The sequence below is a fragment of the Macaca mulatta genome, chromosome 16 (assembly GCF_049350105.2).
Source record: "Macaca mulatta isolate MMU2019108-1 chromosome 16, T2T-MMU8v2.0, whole genome shotgun sequence".
Classification (NCBI taxonomy): domain Eukaryota; kingdom Metazoa; phylum Chordata; class Mammalia; order Primates; family Cercopithecidae; genus Macaca; species Macaca mulatta.
In genome coordinates this window covers 87,129,367-87,150,215 of record NC_133421.1, presented here as the reverse complement: position 1 = coordinate 87,150,215, position 20,849 = coordinate 87,129,367, and the positions used below count along the sequence as shown (strand labels likewise).

At 55.4% G+C, this 20,849-nt stretch overlaps 1 protein-coding gene and 2 long non-coding RNA genes across 28 annotated transcripts in view; all 3 read right to left on the bottom strand.

Moving 5' to 3' along the window:
- SEPTIN9 (septin 9) overlaps positions 1 to 20,849 on the bottom strand; it is a 215,606-nt gene that overhangs the window by 80,203 nt on the left and 114,554 nt on the right. For 21 of the 26 annotated variants that reach the window (XR_013407346.1, XR_013407347.1, XR_013407348.1 and 18 more), the window contains one exon: positions 18,112 to 18,756. Coding sequence is in view for 15 of the 26 variants with exons in the window: in XM_015120462.3 (XP_014975948.3) it covers positions 18,112 to 18,756 (645 nt within the window). In the remaining 11 variants the exon portion in view is untranslated. Of the gene's footprint in view, positions 1 to 295; positions 413 to 1,210; positions 1,487 to 2,329; positions 2,411 to 18,111; positions 18,757 to 20,849 lie in introns of those variants that run through there. The other 5 variants (XR_013407350.1, XM_077973021.1, XM_028836849.2 and 2 more) reach the window with 3 other exon arrangements.
- On the bottom strand, positions 3,302 to 6,832 carry LOC144335992 (uncharacterized). Its single transcript, XR_013407364.1, has 2 exons — positions 6,478 to 6,832; positions 3,302 to 5,590 (listed from the first exon to the last, which is right to left on the bottom strand). It is a non-coding gene; the product is annotated as an uncharacterized LOC144335992 (long non-coding RNA).
- On the bottom strand, positions 8,407 to 14,489 carry LOC144335987 (uncharacterized). Its single transcript, XR_013407359.1, has 4 exons — positions 14,306 to 14,489; positions 11,041 to 14,073; positions 9,711 to 10,997; positions 8,407 to 9,037 (listed from the first exon to the last, which is right to left on the bottom strand). It is a non-coding gene; the product is annotated as an uncharacterized LOC144335987 (long non-coding RNA).

Sequence of the window (20,849 nt, the reverse complement as noted above, 5' to 3'; positions counted from 1 at the left end):
CGGTAGAGCTCCACCCCACCCCACCACTGCACAGTACCCCATATCCAGGACAGCTCAGCAGCCAAGCTGCCCCAGGGTTCAAATCCAGACACTTAACTGTGGGGCCTCAGGCAAGTGGCTGAAGCTCTCTGCGCCTTGATTTCCTAATCTGGAAAATGGGATAATGAAAGTAACTGTTGGGCAGGGCAAGGGGTAAGTGAAAGCCAGCGTTTGTTTGAGAGTGATGTGGTTAGGACCGTCATTGTGACCAGACACTGAGCCTTCTCCTCCCACCTGAGACAAGGGTTTCACTCACTGTTGCCGGAAAGATCTGGACCCGGAAGGACGAGGGAAGTCGTCTCATTCGCAATCCCAGAGGGAAGGTGAGGTCCCCGTGCCAGCTGGCTGCTGCAGGGGAGAGGGTGGGAGACGGCTGGGGGACAGAGGAGCAGGGACAGCAGGAGGAACGGCCGGCAGGGAAGTACCCCAGCGATCTAAAGGACTGTCTACCAGGAGGACAGCTCAGACTCTTCCCCACTGAGACAGACTCCTCTGGACAGTTGGGCTGAGGATTCCCAGGGCCTCTGAGTGAAACGGAATCAGCCATCACTGAAGCCACATGTCCCACAGGCTTGCAAGCACAAGTGGGGACTGCCCAGGTGTCTCTGTTTCATAGGGGCCAGGCACCAAGGCCAGGGTGGCCAGAGGACATCACGCAGCCCAGTGGGGGCCTCGCAGAACCACCAGCCAAGAAGGCGCGTGCAGAAGCACGCCAGTGTTGCAAGGAGGCAAACTTCCTGCTGGACTGAACATGGGGAGCTGAGCTTCCAATTGCTGAGCCGGGTTGTCTGGTCCACTTCTCTCTTCCTGAACAGAACGTCCCCAGACAGAGCGGCCAGGCAACGGCATGGCCAAGTGGGGGTCTGCATTCCAGGCCTGCCCTGCAGCCTGACCAGCCTGCCGCCCTCCCAGGAGACACAGGACTGGCCAGGGCTCCCCTAGGCTGCCACAGGAATAAGGCAGGGCTGTGACCTCCTCCATGGCCCAGGCGCCTGGGGGAGGGACCATGAGCTCCAGTTCAGGGGGCAGACAGGAAACGGGGGGTCCACACTCCCCCCAACCACGGAGCTGGCTTCTCCTCCACTGCATTCTCACCAGCCATACCCCCCACCAAAAAAACCACCTTACCCAATGGGTGGTTTTGCAGCGACACCCAGCCCAATGAAGTTACCTGGTGGGGGCCTTGGGGGATGGGGCCCCCAGAAATGCACACGGGCAGTGGGAGAGCCGGAGGCTGTGTGAGGCCTTGCTTCCTGGGGCTGGCCGGGAGGTGCCTCAACCATCTGTGTAACCCGAGCCCGCTGTGACCAGGACCTGCTGCTTCCCCATCTCAGCCCTCTCCTATCAGCATCAGCTAAGCATTAGTCAGCAGGTGCCGGCAGGGAGCCACGGCCTAAGGCAGGCCTGCAGTTAGACCAGCACCGGGGGAGGGACCAGGAGAAAGACCTCTAGAGTGGAAGCCACAGCCCCTCTTCCTCCTGGGCTGGGCGACAGATCACCATCCCCAGCCAGCCCTGGGGAAGCGGGAGGGGTCAGCCTGGTCGCAGGTACAGCACTGGGGTCCTCAAGGTGGCTGCTGCTGACCACGGCCCCTCTTCCTCCTGGGCTGGGCAACAGACCACCATCCCCAGCCCGCCCTAGGGAAGCGGGAGGGGTCAGCTGGGGCACAGGTATAGCTCCGGGGTCCCTGCAGCAGCTGCTGCTGACCACAGGCCTGTTACTCCTCCTCCGGCTGGGTTCCCACTCTGGTCCTGAAAGCGCCTCCCTCAGCTCCCATCTCCTGCCCAGGAGGCAGCCAACACCCCAAGCGCTGCCACAGCAGGAGGCTGGGCCTACAAGTGTGACCCGCCTGGGGAGGGACAGAGGGAAAGACCACCTCCGTTCAAAACAGCAGTCTTCTCCCTCCCCTCGGGGGTTCCCACGGGGTCTCCAGTCTCTCTCTTACCAAGAGGTAAGGAGAGGCAGGGAAGTTTCAGGAACATCAGCAGAGAAGAGACAGGGCAGGCTAGAGGAAGCGGGTTGTAGGGTGCCTAAGGCTTTGGGCTGGGCTTTGGGAGGCCAGGGTATGGGCAACTGGGAGGCTCAGGTAGGGAAATCTGCCCCGCAGGTACCCTGGGAGACAGAGGAGAGGGGACATGACAGCCGTCCCTCACTGCCTCCCGGCTGTGGCTTCCAGGGGCCTCGGCTCAGACCAGATGCACCCCATGCACCAGGTCTCAGTTCAGCCAGGAAGCAGGGCCCACGGGCCTCCATGACTGCCTGGACAGTGATCCCCAAAGGGCCCCCTCACCAGCTGGGGAGCTCCCGAGGGGAAAGTGGCTTTGCGGACCATCTGGAGACATCAATGGGCCATGAGGACAGGAGGAGGCGTGGACATCCTCACAGCCTTGAGGGAAAATCAAAGCAGAGCTGGAGGCTGGGCACAGTGACTCACACCTGTAATCCCAGCACTTTGGGAGGCCGAGGCGGGCGGATCACTTGAGGTCATGAGTTCAAGACCAGCCTGGCCAACATGATGAAAACTGATCCCTGCTAAAAGTACAAAAACTAGCCGGCCACGGTGGCACGTGCCTGTAGTCCCAGCTACTCGGAAGGCTGAGGCAGGAGAATTGCTTGAACCCAGGTGGTGGAGACTGCAGTGAGCTGAGATGGTACCACTGCACTCCAGCCTGGGCAACAGAGTGAGACTCCATCTTTAAAAAATAAAGCAGAGCCGGAGGCCGGGTGGCTTTCAGAGCCTGACAAGGAGGCTGTGAGGCTGGGCTGCCTTTCCGGCCGTCCGAGGGGCAGGAACTGGCCCAGCCTGAGCTTCAGACCCACAAGAGGCTGAACCCAAGCGGTACTCCAAGATGAGGCAGGGCTATCCTGCCCACACCTGTGTCCAGGTCTCAAGGGCCACCCTCTCCAGGAGCTCAGTTTGATGGTCTCTCAGGCTGAGAGGCTGTCAAGGGGCTCTAAGGTGCCCCAGCGTGTGAATCGGTGGGTTCTGATGTGTGAGAGCTCGAGTCACTCCCCCCACCGCCAGGGAACAGGAATGAGGAGCCCCCACTCCCGGTGTCCGGCAGGCGGGAGGCAGCCACTGGACTGTGTGACCAGGTGCCACCAGACCCTGAGGGCCCATGGATATAGCACATGACCACTTTAGTTTTAATGACCAATGCCTGTGCAGCAGGTGCTGAGGGGCCTCAGCCCCGAGCAAGGCTGGGTTCCTGGAACACCCCCCCCCGACAGAAGGATTTGCAGCTGTGGAGCTCTTAAGATATTTTTCAGTAGCAAACAAAGCATGGGGCTGGACGGTGGACCTATGAGTGCCCTCACTTGAATGCGGATAAAGACAGAAAAGACAGCAAACATTCGCGAACAAAAGGAATGGCTCCTGCGTATTGAACTTCCACTTACCGGCCCTTGTCTGGTATAAAGTGCTCAGGAACTCTCCGACAGCTTCAGTTAGAAACGTGCTTTTGTTTGGCTATGTGGAAAATTCTATACACACTAAGATACATGATGCTTCTGGTCCTCCCTACGAATGTTCTATGCTTTCTGGGTTTATGATTTGGAATTTGCAGATCTCTGCCACCTTTGTTCCAGAGTCACAAGGATCTTGGATGCAGGAAATGTTTTCTATGTGCAAGGACCCCCTCCCCCCTGCCAGGGTCCATCGGCCTCTCTCTGTCCACAGGTGTCACCCAAACCCTCACACCTGCCGCCTCCTCTTTCTAATTACCCCCGCAACTCATCAAGAGCTTCCCCACCTTGAGAGCTAGGCTGCTGGAGACACACAAGGCATACAGAAGTCCGTGAAACAACACTGAGCATCTATTAGGCACTTACTGTGTGCCTGGTTTGGTAATAATAAGTAAAATCACAATGCTCTGGGCACATCAGTACACTTCCTTATGTTCATCCTCCCAACAACTCAATGAGATGGCTCCATAAATGGGGAAACTGAGGCACAGGGAAGTGAGACTGGCCCAAAGCCACAGGTTAGGAAGGGTAGGGCCAAAATTCAAATCCAGGTAGTTTGGTACCAAATCCCAGCTTTTCACATGAAAAGCATCTTGTAACTCCTCGAGAAGGCTAGGACTATTATTTGCACTGCACCGACCAGGAAACCAAGACACCAAATGGCCAGGCAGCCCTGCAGCCAGGAGGTGGGCCCAGTGGCTTATGGGAGCACATGGAATGGAGCCCATGTGAGGCTCAGGTTGGGGTCCCCCATCTTATCCTGGTCTAAGGGATGAGGTGACTGGGAGTGTCAGAGACACTCTGGGACTGGCTATCCAGGTGCTCGGCATCCAGTTCCAGTGTGAAGCAGGCAAGAGTGGACAACCTGCCACCCAGCAGGGCTGCTGTCCGTATCCCAGTGGCTCTTCAAAGCCTGGCTAAGCAGAGCAAGACCGTCCTCGGACCAGAGTGACCCCCAAGCCACACAAGCACTCAGTTATGCTTCGGAGGATGCAGGACTGGGAAGGTCTTCCTCCCACCGCATCCTCACCCAGTTCCTCCGTGGGGCAGCTGGCTCCAGGCACAGACCCAGACGCCCCTCTCCCTGCCTGCTGTCAGCACATCCCTGGCTTCACTGCCGCTTCAGGGAGGGGCCCGAGAGCTCCCCAGCCCTGTCACTCATCACACTCCATTCAGAGGGCCGGGGACTCAGCACCGATTTGCCAAGCATCCAGCAGCAAAACCATGGGTTGGAAAGGGCCACAGTGCTGCTCTGATCTGGCCCCGTCCAGGTGTTGTTCTCACCAGCTCCTTCCTGTTCCTGGCCCCACCTCTCAGGTACCATGAGCTCTGCAGGTCCAAAGCCAAATTCACCAGCCCTTGACCCTCTCCAGCTGGGATTAGGGTGAGGCCTTCGTCCAGGTGCAAAAGTTAAGGGAGTGCCAAAAAATCCAGGAATTAAACAATATTTTAAAGTAACATTTTAAACAAATCAAATTCCACGCTGAACAAACTCTGACATGGCTGTGCACGTGCAGGGCTGGGCCTGTCTTTATTTAAAATTCCAACATTTGTTCACCATGGAGGTTACTTTGCATCATTTCAATATTTAAAAACACTGCATTAAATACTATCTGTGTTGATTCCTGAGCTCTTTCCTGTCCCCTTACATTGTGCTCCTGACAAGTGCCTGACACACCTTGCCCCAGTCAGCCCTGCTCTCTAAGCGCCCTCCTGGGTCTGTCCTGCCCACGCTCCTCGCAGCTACCAGGAGCCACTGAGCCACCGCGTCTGCCTTATTTTGCTCCTTATGCCTGCGCACCGTCCACCTCACCGTGCTTCCCTCGTGTGCCTTGGTCGCACGTCAGCTCCAGACAGGAGCCCGGTGGGCTGGAAGCACATACCAGTGCTGCACTCCCCCGCCTCAGTGCCGGGCACAGGGCAGCATTGGAGATTTTTTTTTTTTTTTTTTTGAGTCATAGTCTCACTCTGTCACCCAGGCTGGAGTGCAGTGGTGCAATTTTGGCTCACTGCAACCTCCACCTCCTAGGTTCAAGCTCTGCCTCCTGGAATCAAGCAGATTCTCCTGCCTCAGCCTCCCAAGTAGCTGGGACTACAGGTGCACGCCACCACGACCAGCTAATTTTTGTATTTTTAGTAGAGACGGGGTTTTGCCATGTTGGCCAGGCTGGTCTCGAACTCCTGACCTCAGGTGATCTGCCTGCCTTGACCTCGCACAGTGCTGGGATTCCAGGTGTGAGGCACCACGCCTGGCCAAGACTTCTTGAATAAACAAACATTCCCAGGATGGAGATCTGCCCACGGAACATGCTCAGGCTCTGCCTCTGCACCTCTGCCTGCTGCGCCCAGAAGCAACCCAGGGCCACTCCAGCTGCCTCCACCTGGCCACCTCCCTGCCCTCACCCAGGCCGGCTTGTCCCACCCTGTGGGCCAAGAAAACTATCTAGTAGGTGGTGACCAGAGTTTTTTTTTTTTCATTTGAAAAGAACACACTCACGAAAGGCCAACGGTGACAACATCCCAATGTCCCTCAGCTGATGAAGGCAACGTGTCTGTCCACAGTGGAACAGTCCATTCCACGGCGGAATATTACTCAATATTCCACCTGCTACAATGTGGAGGGATCTTGGAAACGTGACACCAAGTGGAGAAGCCAGACACAAAGGTCAAACGTGCAATTCTCTGTACAAGAAATGTCTAGAATCGGCCAGGCGCAGTAGCTCACGCCTGTAATTCCAGAACTTCAAAAGGCCAAGACACGAGGATCACTTGGCCGGGAGCGGTGGCTCACGCCTGTAATCCCTGCACTTTGGGAGGCCGAGGCGGGCGGATCACGAGGTCAGGAGATCGAGACCATCCTGGCTAACACGGTGAAACCACGTCTCTACTAAAATACAAAAAATTAGCCGGGCGCGGTGGCGGGCGCCTGTAGTCCCAGCTACTCGGAGGCTGAGGCAGGAGAATGGCGGGAACCCGGGAGGCGGAGCTTGCAGTGAGCCGAGATGGTGCCACGGCACTCCAGCCTGGGCGACAGAGTGAAGACTCCGCCTCAAAAAAAAAAAAAAAAAAAAGGAGGATCACTTGAGCCCAGGAGTTCAAGAGCAGCCTGGGCAACATGGTGAAACCTCATCTCTACAAAAAAATACAAAAATTAGCCAGGCATGGTGGCACAGGCCTGTAGTCTCAGCTACTTGGGTGGCTGTGGTGGCAAGATGGCTTGAGCCAGGGAGGTGGAGGTTGCAGTGAGCAGAGACTGAGCCATTCACTCCAGCCTGAGTGACAGAATCAGACCCTACCTAAAAAAAAAAAAAAGAAAAAAAAAAGAAAGAAAGAAAAAAAAAAGAAAAGAAAAGTCTGGAATCCACACAGATAGAAAGGAGATATGGAGGAGGAGGGCAGGATTGATAGCTAAAGGCTACGCGGTTTCTTCTTAAGAAAAAAATTTTCTAAATTTCTCAAATTTTCAATTTTCTAAAATTGGTTGTGGTGATGATGGTTGCACTACTCTCTGAATAGACTGAAAACCATGGAATTATGCACTTTCTTAAATGGGTGGATTGTATAATAGCTTACTTGAATCTCAATAAAGCTGTTTAAAAAAAATGAAAAAAGCCTTCCCTCTCTCCAAAACAAACAAACAAACAAAAAAATAGAAAGAGAGAGAGAAAAAAAAAAAAAAAGAAAATACCGAAGTGTAGCGCAGGCATGGTAAAGGTAAGAATTCCATGATGGAAATTTGGTTTCATTTATATACCTCCACCTCCCACCCCCACCCCATATAGGTGTGTCCTGGGTCGTGGTGTCAAGCGCATGTCTTTCTGGAGGCTGCAGTCCAGACTGATTTTGAAAGCCACTCTCTGGGCAGCTCCAAACCTCTCATAATTCCTGAAGCCCTTGGCCTGCTGGAACCACTGAGCCACCCCCAGACCCAGTCCCCTGTCACTACCTACTCAAGACTGCAGCCATGGGGAGGGGGGCTCTCTCTTAAGGGTGCAGGGGTCCTGTGGCTTCATCCCCTCTCAGAATACACATCACCCTGCACTGCACACATGTGCCTCAACATGGAGCATCCCAGGACGCCAGCCACAGCCAGTGATGTTTGCACACAGACCGATCGATCATGCTCTGCTGACCAATCATGTCAATCACCCCGCTGCACGCTGTCCTCACTAAGTGAGCTAAAGTAACCCCCACGGAAAAAGCCGAGGGATTTTAAACAAGCTAAAAGACGCTTTTCTAGGAAAAAAATAATGAATTTTAAGAAGAAAAACTCCAAAACTGAAAGACCCATGGAAAAAATTTAAATTTTTAAAGTGATAGACTCCCCCAAAAGTATCAGGCCCAGATGGTTTCACTAGTGAATTCTTGAAAAGTTTTAACAAAGAGATTATTATGTTGCTGCTTAAAATGTTCCAGAACACAGAGGGGAAAAGAAATGCATCCAAATTGTTTTTGCTAAGCCAGCACAATACAGACACCAAAACTGATAAAAATAGCGCACACACACACACACACACACACATACACACATACACACACACACACGCCCCACCCGCTCCAGACCAAGCTTGCTGCTGTGTATCCAGGCAATACCATCTACCCCTACCTCGCTGCTGAAACCAAAATACATTCCAATGGATTCATGATTCCAACATGTAAAAATGAAACCACAGAAGTACTAGAAGAAAACGTGGGTGAAATTCTTTCCTATAATTTCAGAATGCAGGAGACCTCTAAACAGGACATGAATTCCAAAAGCTAAAAGGGAAAGCAGAGACTTGACAACATCAGGATTACAGGATTAAAATGTTCTGTGTGGAAGAACATCACAGAAATAAAATCAAAAGTAGGCAGCTGGGGACAAGACACTCATACCTGCTGTGATAAAGATGTACAAATAACTTTTTTTTTTTTTTTTTAAGACAGGATCTCACTCTCACCCAGGCTGAAATGCAGTGGTACGATCACAGCTCCCAGCAGCCTCAAACTCCCAGACTCAAATGATCCTCCCACAACAGCCTCCCAAGTAGCTGGGACTACAGGAGCACCACCTCACCCAGCTAATTTTTGCAGAGATGCGATTTTGCCATGTTACCCAGGCTGGTCTCGAACTCCTAAGCTCAAGCGATCCGCCCACTTCAGCCTCCCAAAGTGCTGGGATTACAGGTGTGAGCCACCACGCCTGGCTTACAAAGAACTCTTTTTAAAACATTCCAACAAGGAAAGGATGAACCATCCAAATGAAAAGAGAACACAGGACCCTGGTCTGTAACATAAGAAGAGATAATCCCTCTCACTTGACCGAGATGCACAAAATAAAACACCAATTGGAAAGCGTCTGGCCCTCAGCCAGGGGTGAGGGGCATAGGACCTCCCTGCTGGACCATCACTGCACAGGGCCCAGCAGACAGTTGAGCAGGCCGGCAAGGGGAGGGGTCCTAAAAAATTCTAGTAACCACTTTAGAGGCCAATTCAGGAACAAGGATTGATTTTTTTTTTTTTTTTGATACGGAGTCTTGCTGTGTCAGCCAGGCTGGAGTGCAATGGCGCAATCTTGGCTCACTGCAACCTCCACCTCTTGGATTCAAGTAAATCTCCTGCCTTAGCCTCCTGAGTAGCTGGGATTACAGGCACAAGTCACCACGCCCAGCTAATTTTTGTATTTTTAGTAGAGATGGGGTTTCACCATGTTGGCCAGGCTGGTGTTGAACTCCTGACCTCAGGTGATCAGCCCATCTAGGCCTCCCAAAGTGCTGGGATTACAAGCGTGAGCCACTGTGCCCGGCAGATCAAAACTTAAATGCACACATCCTTGACACAGAAATTCACTCTTAAGGGCTCATCCTAGTCATGTGTGCACATGTACAAGTGTGAGAACATCTGTTGCAGCCTCTCAATCACAGTAGGAAGCTGGACAAGCCTGGCAGCGCCATGGGACATCTGATGATACAAGCATGAAAAGGAACGTGCTACTTTGGGAGGCCAAGGCAGGCAGATCTCGAGGTCAAGAGTTCAAGACCAGCCTGGCCAACATGGTGAAACCCCGTTTCTACTAAAAATACAAAAATTAGCCAGGCAGGGTGGTGGGCACCTGTAATTCCAGCTACTTGGGAGGCTGAGGCAGGAGATTGCTTAAAACCGGAAGGCAGAGGTTACATTGAGCCCAGGGAGCCCATATGGCACCACTGCACTCCAGCCTGGTCAACGGTCCGGTCACCAAAAAAAAAGTAACATGCTACATCTACAAGTGGCAACAGTGTTGTCAAATGGAAAAAAATAAAAGCTGGTTGCAGAAGTCTGATTTCCTTTGTGTTCTTGAAAAGTCTAAATTTACACATTGACTTTTTTTACACAAGCCCTGAATGACTCTGCACAAATAAAATTCAGAAGAATGCCACACCCAGCTGTCAACATGGCCACCCCTTGGGAAAGAGTTGGGGAATGGGAGAGAAAAACTTCCTTTCGAAATTTCATGTGATCTTCATTTTTTATCTAAGAATGACTGGGCATTGTTTTTTGTGTTTTTTTTTTTTTTTTTTTTTTTTTTTTTCCAGATGGAGTCTTGTCCCGTCACCCAGGCTGGACTGCACTAGCGCAATCTCGGCTCACTGAAACCTCCACCTCCTGGGTTTAAGCGATTCTCCTGCCTCAGCCTCCCTCCCAAGCAGCTGGGACTACAGGCGCCTGTCCCCACGCCCGGTCGTGCATTGCTTTTTAGGATGAAGAAAGGGAAAGGTCACAGGGAGAATGGGAGCCAGAACACAGAGCAGGGCTTCTAAACACCAGCTTGTGGGCGGGCGGGAGAGACACGGGGCAACGCCACCGGCCTGAAATCTAGGGATGGTATGAGATGCTGCCCGGGGGCTTCAGACAAGGCCTGCCTGCTGATTAAATCAGGGTTAGGTTCGGCTTTTGTTTATATGCTTGTTTAACACAATCCCCCAGGCGCTCCAGCCCTGCTTGCGAATTATCACTGTTCACTCTCACCACGCTGCACAGCAAGAATTGTACCCACTTCCACACTGAGAAAACGACCAGAGAGGAAAGCCCCTAGGCAGGGCAGGGGCGGCAGCCCAGGCAGTGTGAGCGCAGAGCCGGTGCTCCTCTGCCTTTGCCCCACACACAAGTGGGCAAGGCATTACAGGCATCTACATCGTCACCCCTGCGGGCCATTTTGGAAGGCGGGAGATGGAATCAGTGATCTCCAGGGCCATTTCCAGTTCCAGGTTTCAGACTGGGGCGGTGGAGCGGAATCGAGCTTGACCCGTGACTGTGGACAAATCACTTTCCCCCTCACCTGCACTGGATGAGACCAGGAATCTCCACTCTGGGTTCCTTAAGAGTCCCGGGGCTCCACAGAGGACACCCAGTAGTGGGATGGGGGGACAGGGTTGGGGGAGCTCCATGCCTCAGAGTATCTCCACTTTAACCCCTTCCTGGGCTCAGTGTTTGGAGAGAACGGGAAGGAAGCTCAGCCCTGGCCATGGGCTACTCTAGCCTGTCAGTTACAGCCCAGCCCCCAGGAGCCTGGGCTACTCTAGCCTGTCAGTTACAGCCCAGCCCCCAGGAGCCCCCTTGGACTGCAGGAGAGACAGTCACTTATCGCACCCACAGAAAACCCCAGAGAGGAAGTGGAGTCCAACCGAGGAAGCGCCTCCCGGCAGCTCTCAGACATGAAGTCCCAGGTGACACGGTGTGTCAGGGTGGACCACACGGCATCCTCCCAGGCTGTCTGCTGGAATCCAGGGTCTGGTTAGGGGCTGCCCACACTTCGGGGCCCCGGGCGGGGAGTCTGAGTGCACTCCTGCAGGGTTGAATGTGCCCTCTGTCCACACCGCACAGAGCATGGCTGTCTGGCCGGGGCGCGCCCCTCCGGACAGGCTCGCCATTGTGCAGACCCTCAATCCCAGCAGCTGTCCCAGGCCTGGGAGGCTGCGGGTGCAGACACAGCTCCTATCTCTTCTGGCAGCTGCTCTGGCTTCCTGGGACAAGTGCTGAGAGGAGGCCTCACCCACTGCCATGTGTCTGGGGGCTGGGGCTCCATCCTGGGGCCAGGCTGAGTGGTCAGGGCCACAGAGCTGCAGGGGATGGAGTGGAGACACCACCCCCAGTGCCTGCCTCCTGGCCCCACCCTTCCCCGCAGCTGCCCGCTCTATTTAAGGTATTCCACAGCTGCTCGGCACCCGCTGCATTCCCAGACCAGCCCTCCTTTCCTCTCACCACTGCAGGGTACTTGGCAGGCAGCTGAGCAGGCCACCAGGGGAAGGGTTCTCTTCCTGGGCCCTGCAGCCAGGCTCTGTTCTCTGGGCCCACCCCGTCCCACCATGAAGGAGACACACCTGGCCTGGCCGCTCCTCCTCCATTGATCCTCCTGTTCCCCCAGCACATGGGGGACTTCCTGCTCTAGACCTAGGTCTGAGAGGCTCGGAGAAGGACGGTACTTGTTCTTAGAAGGGGAAAGAGAAAGAGACCCAATCCCAAAGTAAAAGGGGACCTGGGTGCCCTCTGGAAGCAGCTCAGGAAAATGGGAGGAGGTGGGAGCAGCGGGACCTTCTGAGTAAGGCAGCCCGGCAGGAACATCGGTGCCTTCTGGACACCCGGCTTTCGCCCCTCCAGAAGCAGAAGCACACAGCCCCACACAGAAAAATCCTGCAGGCTCAGGACCCCAGGCATGACACGATCCAAACTCACTGCTTCATCAGACACCAGTGAGTCCCTCGACGCTTACCAAGGTCCCCTGCCTCACACCTGGTACTGGACGAACCTGCAGACCCTGCCTCAGGGAGTCCACCGTCCAGGGACAGGCTCAGAGCCTATGTGGGGTGTCCTGTAAACATGGGGCCAGGAGCCGGGCTGTCTATGGGGCCCTTCCTCCCTAAATCACGGCAGTCACGCTCTCCCCAACTTCACAGTCCCTGATCCCCACCAGGAACTTCTGGGGCCTAGTAGGTGTTCCTCCCTTGCAGGCTGATGCCCACCCTCCCCACCCCCGACTCAGGCTCAGCTCTGACCCCACTTTCCCCAAAGCCACCTCTTCAATGCTCTGCGTTGGGTGGTTCCAGGGAGCCCTGGGCTTTGATTAACCCTATACTCAATGCTGTACTGGCAGCCCTGCTGTCTGAGCTGAGATTGCTCCCTGTTCTGTCCCCGGAACACAGGGCCTGGTGCGGACCAAGTATGCGAAGAGCCACGCCCACCATCATCGGCTTCGGGGGCCTGACTCCCAGCTCCCTCAACGCTCCACCCACACGACAAAGATTTCCAGACCCTCTGGGTCACAGGAAAACTACTGAGACATGCTGCCATGTCTACCCCGCCCCAATTTTACACCCATGGTCACAGTGGCCCCAGCACCACCGTGGACTCCCTTCTTGGTTCTTGGGGTGGGTGGATACATGAGCGCTCAGCCCCCAGCCACCTCTGCAGATGCCTCTTTGACAAATCAAGAAATTGAGGCTGGGAGGGGTGAAGTGATGGTTCAGAACCAGTTGGCTCATGGGGCAGAGCCGGAACATGCCCAGAACTGAGCTGGGCACCGGGCCTGGCCTCCCTCTTGCCCCCAGTGAGTATCCCAAGAAGGCAGAGAACCAGACCCACGGACGAGCACTGAGCACCTGCCTTATAAGGCAGCTCTGGAGAAACTTGGCTGGTGTGGCTGAGGAGCCAGAGGGGAGTAACTCTGGTGGGGGTGCTCTGAGCCAGCGGCCAGCCCTTGCAGTCTCAGTCCTGGGTGCTGCGGCCCAGCCTCGCCCCATCCAGAGGCACCCATGTGGGGGGCAGGGAAAGAGCAGGGATCCGGGAGAGGAGGCAAGGCCGTCCCCACCCAGAGCCTGAGAGGACCAGGGATGACCCCGAAGGACGAGGGTCCTGTGGGAGGACAGCAAGGAGGGTGCCAAGTTCAAGGGCAGGGCCAGAGCCTCAGAAACCGAGAATCCACCGCACCAGCATAAAGCTCAGACCTCACCAGGCCCTGGGGCGGAGGAGCAGGCAGGGAGGCCCTCTGCCCTCTGCAGCTCCTCTCTTCCTCTCCCTCCCCTTCAACCATCTAGGTGCCGACACTCCTTCCTGAAAGGCTGACCCCTTCCAGAACCCCCACACTGAAGCTGACACCCACCCACTGAGCCCTCCAGCACGACCTCCAGAGGAGACACCAGGTGCCCTGGGGGTAAAGTTGACCAGGCAAGTTTCTGCTTGGTCCCTAGGGATGTCCCAAGGGGGTCACTACATCTCTGCAAGAACCACAAAAAAAGCCATCCCCCATCTCACCACCAGTGGCTCACTCCTTCAGCATAATTTCACGGCATACCTATTATGTCCAAGTCACTTACTTGGTATCTTACGGGATTTCTTTTTTTTTTTTTTTGAGACAGGGTCTCACTCTGTCCCTAAGCTGGAGTGCAGTGGCACAATCTCAGTTCACCGCAGCCTCAGCCTCCCGTGCTTAGGTGATCCACCTCAGCCTCCTGGGTAGCTGGGACTACAAGCACATGCTACCGTGCCTGGCTAATTTTTTGTATTTTTTTTGTAAAGACGGGGTTTCTCTATGTTGCCCAGGCTGGTCCCAAACTCCTGGGCTCAAGCAATCTGCCTGCCTCGGCCTCCCAAAGTGCTGGATTTACAGGCATGAACCACTGCACCCGGCCTCTTACGGGGTTCTTTGTAAAAAACCAAGACAGACTGGGCACGGTGGTTCACACCTGTAATCCCAGCACTTTGGGAGTCCTGGGAAGCCGAGGCAGGTAGGTCACAAGGTCAGGAGTTTGAGACCAGCCTGGCCAATATGGTGAAACCCTGTCTCTACTAAAAATACAAAAGTTAGCCAGGAGTGGTAGCCCGCGCTAATAGTCCCAGCTACTCGGGAGGCTGAGGCAGAAAAATCGCTTGAACCTGGGAGGCGGAGCTTGCAGTAAGCCGAGATCACACCACTGCACTCCAGTCCGGGCGATAGAATGAGACTCCGTCTCAAAAAAAAAAAAAAAAAAAAGGAGAAGCAGAGGTCAGGGTTCAGGAGGTCAGGGCAAAGGGGTTGTGAGGAAAGGTGTGGGAGACCAAGGAAAGACCAAAGCAGGAGAAGCTGGGAAGCAGAGAGGTGTGAGCTGAGCAGGAGAGTGAATCAACCATGGCGGGGCCTACGGTGAGTGAGCAGGGAAGGCTCAGAATGGGAAGAGATCTCAGCAGTGCTGTGCTTTGGGGAAGTCAGTCTGGGAGCAATTCAGCTGGGCCCCAGGAGACCCTGCCCTGTGCCTGCGGCTCTGGGGTGGAGACAAACCACAGCATAGACGCCCTCCCGCAGGCAGAAGCCAAGGGGCTGGGCATCTGCTGAGAGGGCACAGAAACTCCCTCCCTGATCCCTTTCCTCATGGTGCCAGCTGGATCCCTGGTGCTCAGGGTTCAGAGGGGCCATGGAGATTGGTCAGAGCTGTGCATGTGGGGGCTCAGGGAGCTCCCAGCCCAGCCCACATGGAGGGGCAGAAGGGGATGGGCCTGCTGGACCTGCAGGAAAGATGGGCAGGAAGCCGAGTTGGAGAGAACTGGATGTGTGTCCAGAACGGTTGTGACACAGAGAGGAAGAACGGAGAAGCAAGCAGGTGGTGCCTCAGAGGAAGAGCTAGTGGGGCTCAGGCCTGGGTCCCCCAAGAAGCCACTCTCATTGGATTTCAAGAGCACCCCTCCATCGGGAAGGCCTTGCCCTCATCTCTCCCTGCCTTTCCTCCACCCGGACTTGCTTAGGCCCTCAGGACCGTCAGCCCAGCCCACGGACCTCTCCACGCGGGCTGGACTCCCACCTGCACAGGTCCCCATCCAGGGGTGGCCGGGTCTGGGATGCTGATGGTTTTCTCCCATGCCCCAGCTCCAACATGTATTCCATGTTGAAAGCCACCGTCCCCCAGAGCACCAGGCTCCTGCCAGCTCTGAACGCTGCTGCCTCCACGTGGCCTGCCTTTCTCTCCCCTTCCTGGCCTGATGACATTGCACTTCCACTGCTGGGGAAGCTCCCTGGGCACTCCTTGTATCCCAGCCATCCTGCTCATGGCTCGGTGAGCTCCAGAAAGCAGAGCCTGCAGGATGTGTCCCTGGGTCTGGCTCCCAGTGCAGTCTCTGGCACAATTTAGGGGCTGAGCTGTGTCTGCCCCTGGAGGAGGATGTTCTTGTACATCCCCATGGACATCCCCCCACCCGTTCCCCAGAGCCAGGACCATGTCTCTGTGCATCCAGCACCAGCCGTCACCAAGATTTAGACGGCCCAGTGACAACCGCCTCCCCAGCCACATCCTGTTTGACTCAGCTGAGTGTGAACACATCAACCCAGGAGGTGGGTGTATCCGGCACGTCAAACAAAGGTCCTGCACCAACAGAAGGCTGGGGAGGAAACAGCCTCCTGCCACTCTGCAAACTGCCCATCCCTTTGGCCTGACACCATGCCACTGACAGCCACTGTCACTGAGTCTGGGCGGCTGGGGCAGGGTGGCTCTGCAGAGTCAAGCTTAAGAGAGATGGGGGAGGGAACACGGATTCGCACACTGAGGGCTGGAAAGGACGTTCCAAGGCCCGCTAGCCTCTGGCTACTCAGTGTGTTCTGACACCCCCTCTGTAGGAAATGCAGAGTCCCAGGCCTCAGACCTGCTGAGACGAATGTGCACTCCACATGCCCGTGAAAGCATGAGGAGCACTGGTCTCCCCCCGACCCACACCCTCTCCAGGCCCCACGTCCTCCCAGCCCCCAAGCCCACTGACCACTTGAGAACTCTCATTCAAAAAGAAAAACCAAATAGAGGTTGGATGGCTCATGCCTATAATCCCAGCACTTTGGGAGGCCGAGGCAGGAGGCTCATTTGAACCCAGGAGTTTGAGACCAGCCTGGGCAACTTAGTGAGAACCTGTCTCTACAAAAAATTTTAAAATTTAGCCAGGCATGGTGGCGTGCAACCTGTGGTCCTAGGTACTTGGGAAGCTGAGGTTGGGGGATCACTTGAGCCCAGGAGGCAGAGGTTGCAGTGAGCAGTGATCACACCACTGCACTCCAGCCTGGAGGACAGAGAAAGACCCTGTGTCAAAAAAGTCAAAGAAGATGGAAAGTAGGGACTTAGAGAGATGTGGAAGCAACACAAGGGTCCACCGATGGAGGAACAGCTATTCAACACAGGTGCATCACACAACAGAATATTATTCAGCCTTTAAAAGGAAGGAAATTCTGCCCCATACTACAGCATGACGGATGAACCTTCAGGACGTCATGCTGAGTGAAATGAGCCAGACACAAAATGGGCCATTATTGTATTTTTCCACTCACACAAGGTTCCTAGAGTGGTCAAGTAAGTTCATAATAAAGACAGAAAATAGAATGGTAGCTGCCAGCAGCTGGGGGAGGGGCATGGTGAGCTTGTCTAACGGGGACAGAGTTCATTCTGGGAGGATGAAAAGGGTCCCGGAGATGGACAGCGGTGGCAACTGCAAAACACTGTGAATGTGCTGAATGCCACGAAACGTATACTGCAAAGTGGCTAAAATTGCACATTGTATGTTGTGTATTTCACCACAATTAGAAATAAGAAGAAAAAGGTAAATCAAAAACCCAGACTGTACTGTTTGTCCAACCCTAAGAAGGCTTACTGAACATAGTATACTGAGTTCGGATCCTGTGCCCAGAATCGGACCCGGCTCTAGAGGGGCTTCTGACCCAGCTGGCACCTTAACATAGCCCCATGGAGCCACGATCCCTGCTGGGGCCAGGGGGCACACTTCTGAGAAGAGAGCCAACTATGTCCCACAGCCTGGCAGTTCCGAACAGGCCCTGCGTCCCACAGGACTGGCACCAATCCCCTGCCCGTAAGCTCCACGTCAGCACAGCTCTGGGCTTGAGCCCTCCCAGGACACTGCTGGAGCCCCGTGGCCTCTCTCCTCTCACCAGAAGGGCACCCCCAAATAAAACTGTGTGCAGGTATCACAGAGTCCCCTGGTCCAGGAACCCCTTCCCAGTGCCCTGAGTGTTTTATCCTGCAGATTAAGGTGCCCCTCATGTTCCCCTCCCTCTGCCACAACCATCCCTCCTGGGGGAGGAGGAGCAGGTCATGAGCTCCGATGCAAGCCTCGGGAGGCATACGTCCCTCCTCCCTTCCCCAAGCCCTCGGACTCTGCTGGGCACATCCAGGCAGCCTGCAATTCCTCAAGCAGGAGTCACCGGAATGTGACAGCCCTTCCAGGGGTCTCAACCCCACCCTGTCCCACACCCCTGCATGAGCCTGCCCTGGTTCCTGCATGGCTCCTCATTCTCCAAGTCTCCCAGGCCCTCCAGGGACACACAGCAGACAGAGGTCCTACCAAGGCCCATGGTGACCAATAAAGGAGGCTCTTGAAACCCAGAGAATCTTTCCAAACTCTCACTCAAGTCTCACTTGGAGCATCCTGGCATGTTCCCATCAGGCAGAGAGAGCCACAGCCACCTCTCCTGAGCTTGCAGACTCCCACCCCCATGCATTCCATTCTTTCTGGGTCTCCAGGGTAGCATCCCCCACCCATATCCAGCTTCTTCCTCCAAGATTCTGTGGCAAAGCCAGCAACCAGGTCCCCATCACCACCGCATCCAAGACCCAGTGCTCTGCGACTCACCCTCCTGGCTCCGGGGTGCAGCCTCAGCCACAGGCGCCTGGGGCTTGGGCTCCAGCCTGCTCTGCAACTGAGACACGGGGGCGGGCTCTGAATTCTCCAGGGTCTGGGCTGGGCTGGGGGCGGCGAGCGCCTCAGCAGGCTTGGGCATCTGGATCTCCACCCTCTTGGGGGCTGCGTCGATGGCAGGGGCAGTGGGCACCTCGGGGATCTTGGAGGCGGGGGGCTCCATCCTCCGGTGGGCTGACTCCTGGGGTTTGACGAGGGTGATCTCCGTCCTCCGAGGAGCTGGCTCTGGCGTCTTGTGGCCCAACACCTCAGCCCTCTTGAGCCCAAATCGGGACGGCCCGATGGCCCCGGCGTTCTCCACCTGCTTGGATGAGATGTCAATGGACAGCTCGGTGCGCCGGGACACCGGCTCGGCCGCCTTGGGGCCCGAGAGCTCCACCCTCCGCAGGGATGCCTTGGGGGAGCGCTGGCTTAGGGAGTCCACATGGCGGGCTGAGGGCTCTGAGTTCTTCACGCCCAGGTCCTGGAATTTCTGGGTGGAGCTGGCCACAGTGGCTCGGAGTAGGGGAGTCTGGACCCTCCGGGGTGGGGTGGAGTTGGGTGTCTCAACCTCCTCGACCTCAAAAGATCTCTTCAAGGCTGAAAAATAAAGAGAGGGAGTACAATTGGTGAGTGGACGGCTCGGGAACACTCCGGCATGTTTCCTGCTAAGGAGCAGCAGAGGAAGGCAGGCAATGCTGCGCTGAGGGCCCCGGGGCTCTTCCTGTCCTTCACGTCTCAGCAAGCAGAAGGGACAGCCTCATCCTAAGACACCCACAGCAAGCGAAAGGGACAGCCCCATCCTAGGAGACCTGTCATGAGTTCTGGGGCAGAGATGCAGGCTGGAGCAGGAAGACGCTGCCCATCGTGTCTGACCATGGCCACGGTGCAAACCACATAGCCTCCCCCTCCAGCTACGCCTACACAGGAACGTTCTAGTTCCAGAGAAGACTTTTATTTCCTTCTTTTTTTTTTTTTTTTTTTTTTGAGATGGAGTCTTGATCGGTTGCCCTGGCTGGAGTGCAATGGCACCTCCTGGGTTCAAGCAATTCTCCTACCTCAGCCTCCCCAGTAGCTGGGATTATAGGCATGGGCCGCCATGCCTGGCTAATTTTTGTATTTTTAGTAGAGACGGGGTTTCACCATGTTGGTCAGTCTGGTCTCAGCCTCCTGACCTCAAGTGATCCACCCACCTCAGCCTCCCAAAGTGCTGGGATTACAGGCGTGAGCCACCACGCCCGGCCTTGATTTCCTTCTTGTCGCAGCTGTTTTTATCCCTCCTCACCTCCAGCCAAGGCACACACCCAGACACCAGCAGCAAACACCTCTACCACCAGCCACAGTGGGGGACACACCTCCAACAATAAGTGACCACAACTGTAACCAATCAGAACCACAGTGAGGAGAAAACCCCATCAAGGACACCAAGAGCGAACACTGGAGCTTTCAGTGCCGGCGAGGCGCCGGGCTTACCGCGCTTGCTCATCACATCTACAGCCGCTCAACCCTGGAACGTAAAAAATACCAATACCCCCAGTACAGATGGGGAAAGTGAGGCATGGGGTAGACCAAAGCCAGACTGTACATCAGGCTGATACCAGAGCCCAAGGTTCTAACCACTTGGTTGTCCGGCTCCCCCAGCTTAGTCCACAGGAACCAACTTTCTCAGTCATCAGCCTCTCCTGCATCTTCCCATCCAATACTTCAAACCCATGCAGTGATGCCAACCACCCAGCTCCCACCCTGCAGCCATCCTGCCTCTTGGAGGCACCAGGGTCTGCTCCCTCGGAGGCAGTGGGGATGGTACCTGGGAAGTTGCCACCTCCACAGTCCCCACAACCGCACTCCAAATGAGAGCCAGCTGCTCCTGGTTATTAGGGCCAGAGCAGGGAGGGGCCCACATGGCAGGCACATTCACCAGCTCCTTCCCTAGGCCAGGCTCCCAGCACAGCTCCCCCAGCAAAGCCCCCCTGGAGACCCACAGTGCCTTCCCCAGGCGCTCCCTGCCTCACCAGGCCAGAGTCCGGGTCTCATGGGATCCCACCACTGCCTCCCCTGCCCACAGGAAAAGGGATGACAGCTGGTCCCCAGCCCCCAACAATAGCTCTCCAGGACCATTTCAGTGCCTTCCCCTCACCTGTCTCTCTTCCTCCAAATGCACTCTGGCACTGGGGAGGGGAAGAGGAAGCCCAACCCCCTAATCCTGGCTGCTTCAGCTGCCAGCTTCCTGGGCAAGGCACTCCTGTGGGCGCCCTCTCTAAGCCATGGGCACCTCTCCTTCTTGGTGGACACAGACAAAATCCTGGGTCACTAAGCTCAGCCTCCACCAGAAGCTGGGCAAGGAGCCGCGTGGACTCCAGGGAACTCTCAGTTGTCCCAGGCCCTGTCTCAGCTCCATCACTGCCCTAGAGGATATGGGCCTGGCGTGGCCAGAGCTGTTCAATTCTCAAGAGAGTAGAAATCTGGATCTTTATATGATATCTCCTGATCCTTAAACGCTGGCATAAAACAAAACAAGCCCTTTTTAAAACACCAAGCAGCCTGGCTGACATGGTGAAACCCCACTTTACTAAAAATAAAAAATTAACTGGGCACAGCGACGCTCACCTATAGTCCCAGCTGCTCGGGAGGCTGGGGCAGGAGAATCGCTTGAACCCAGGAGGCAGAGGTTGCAAAGCTGAGATCATGTCACT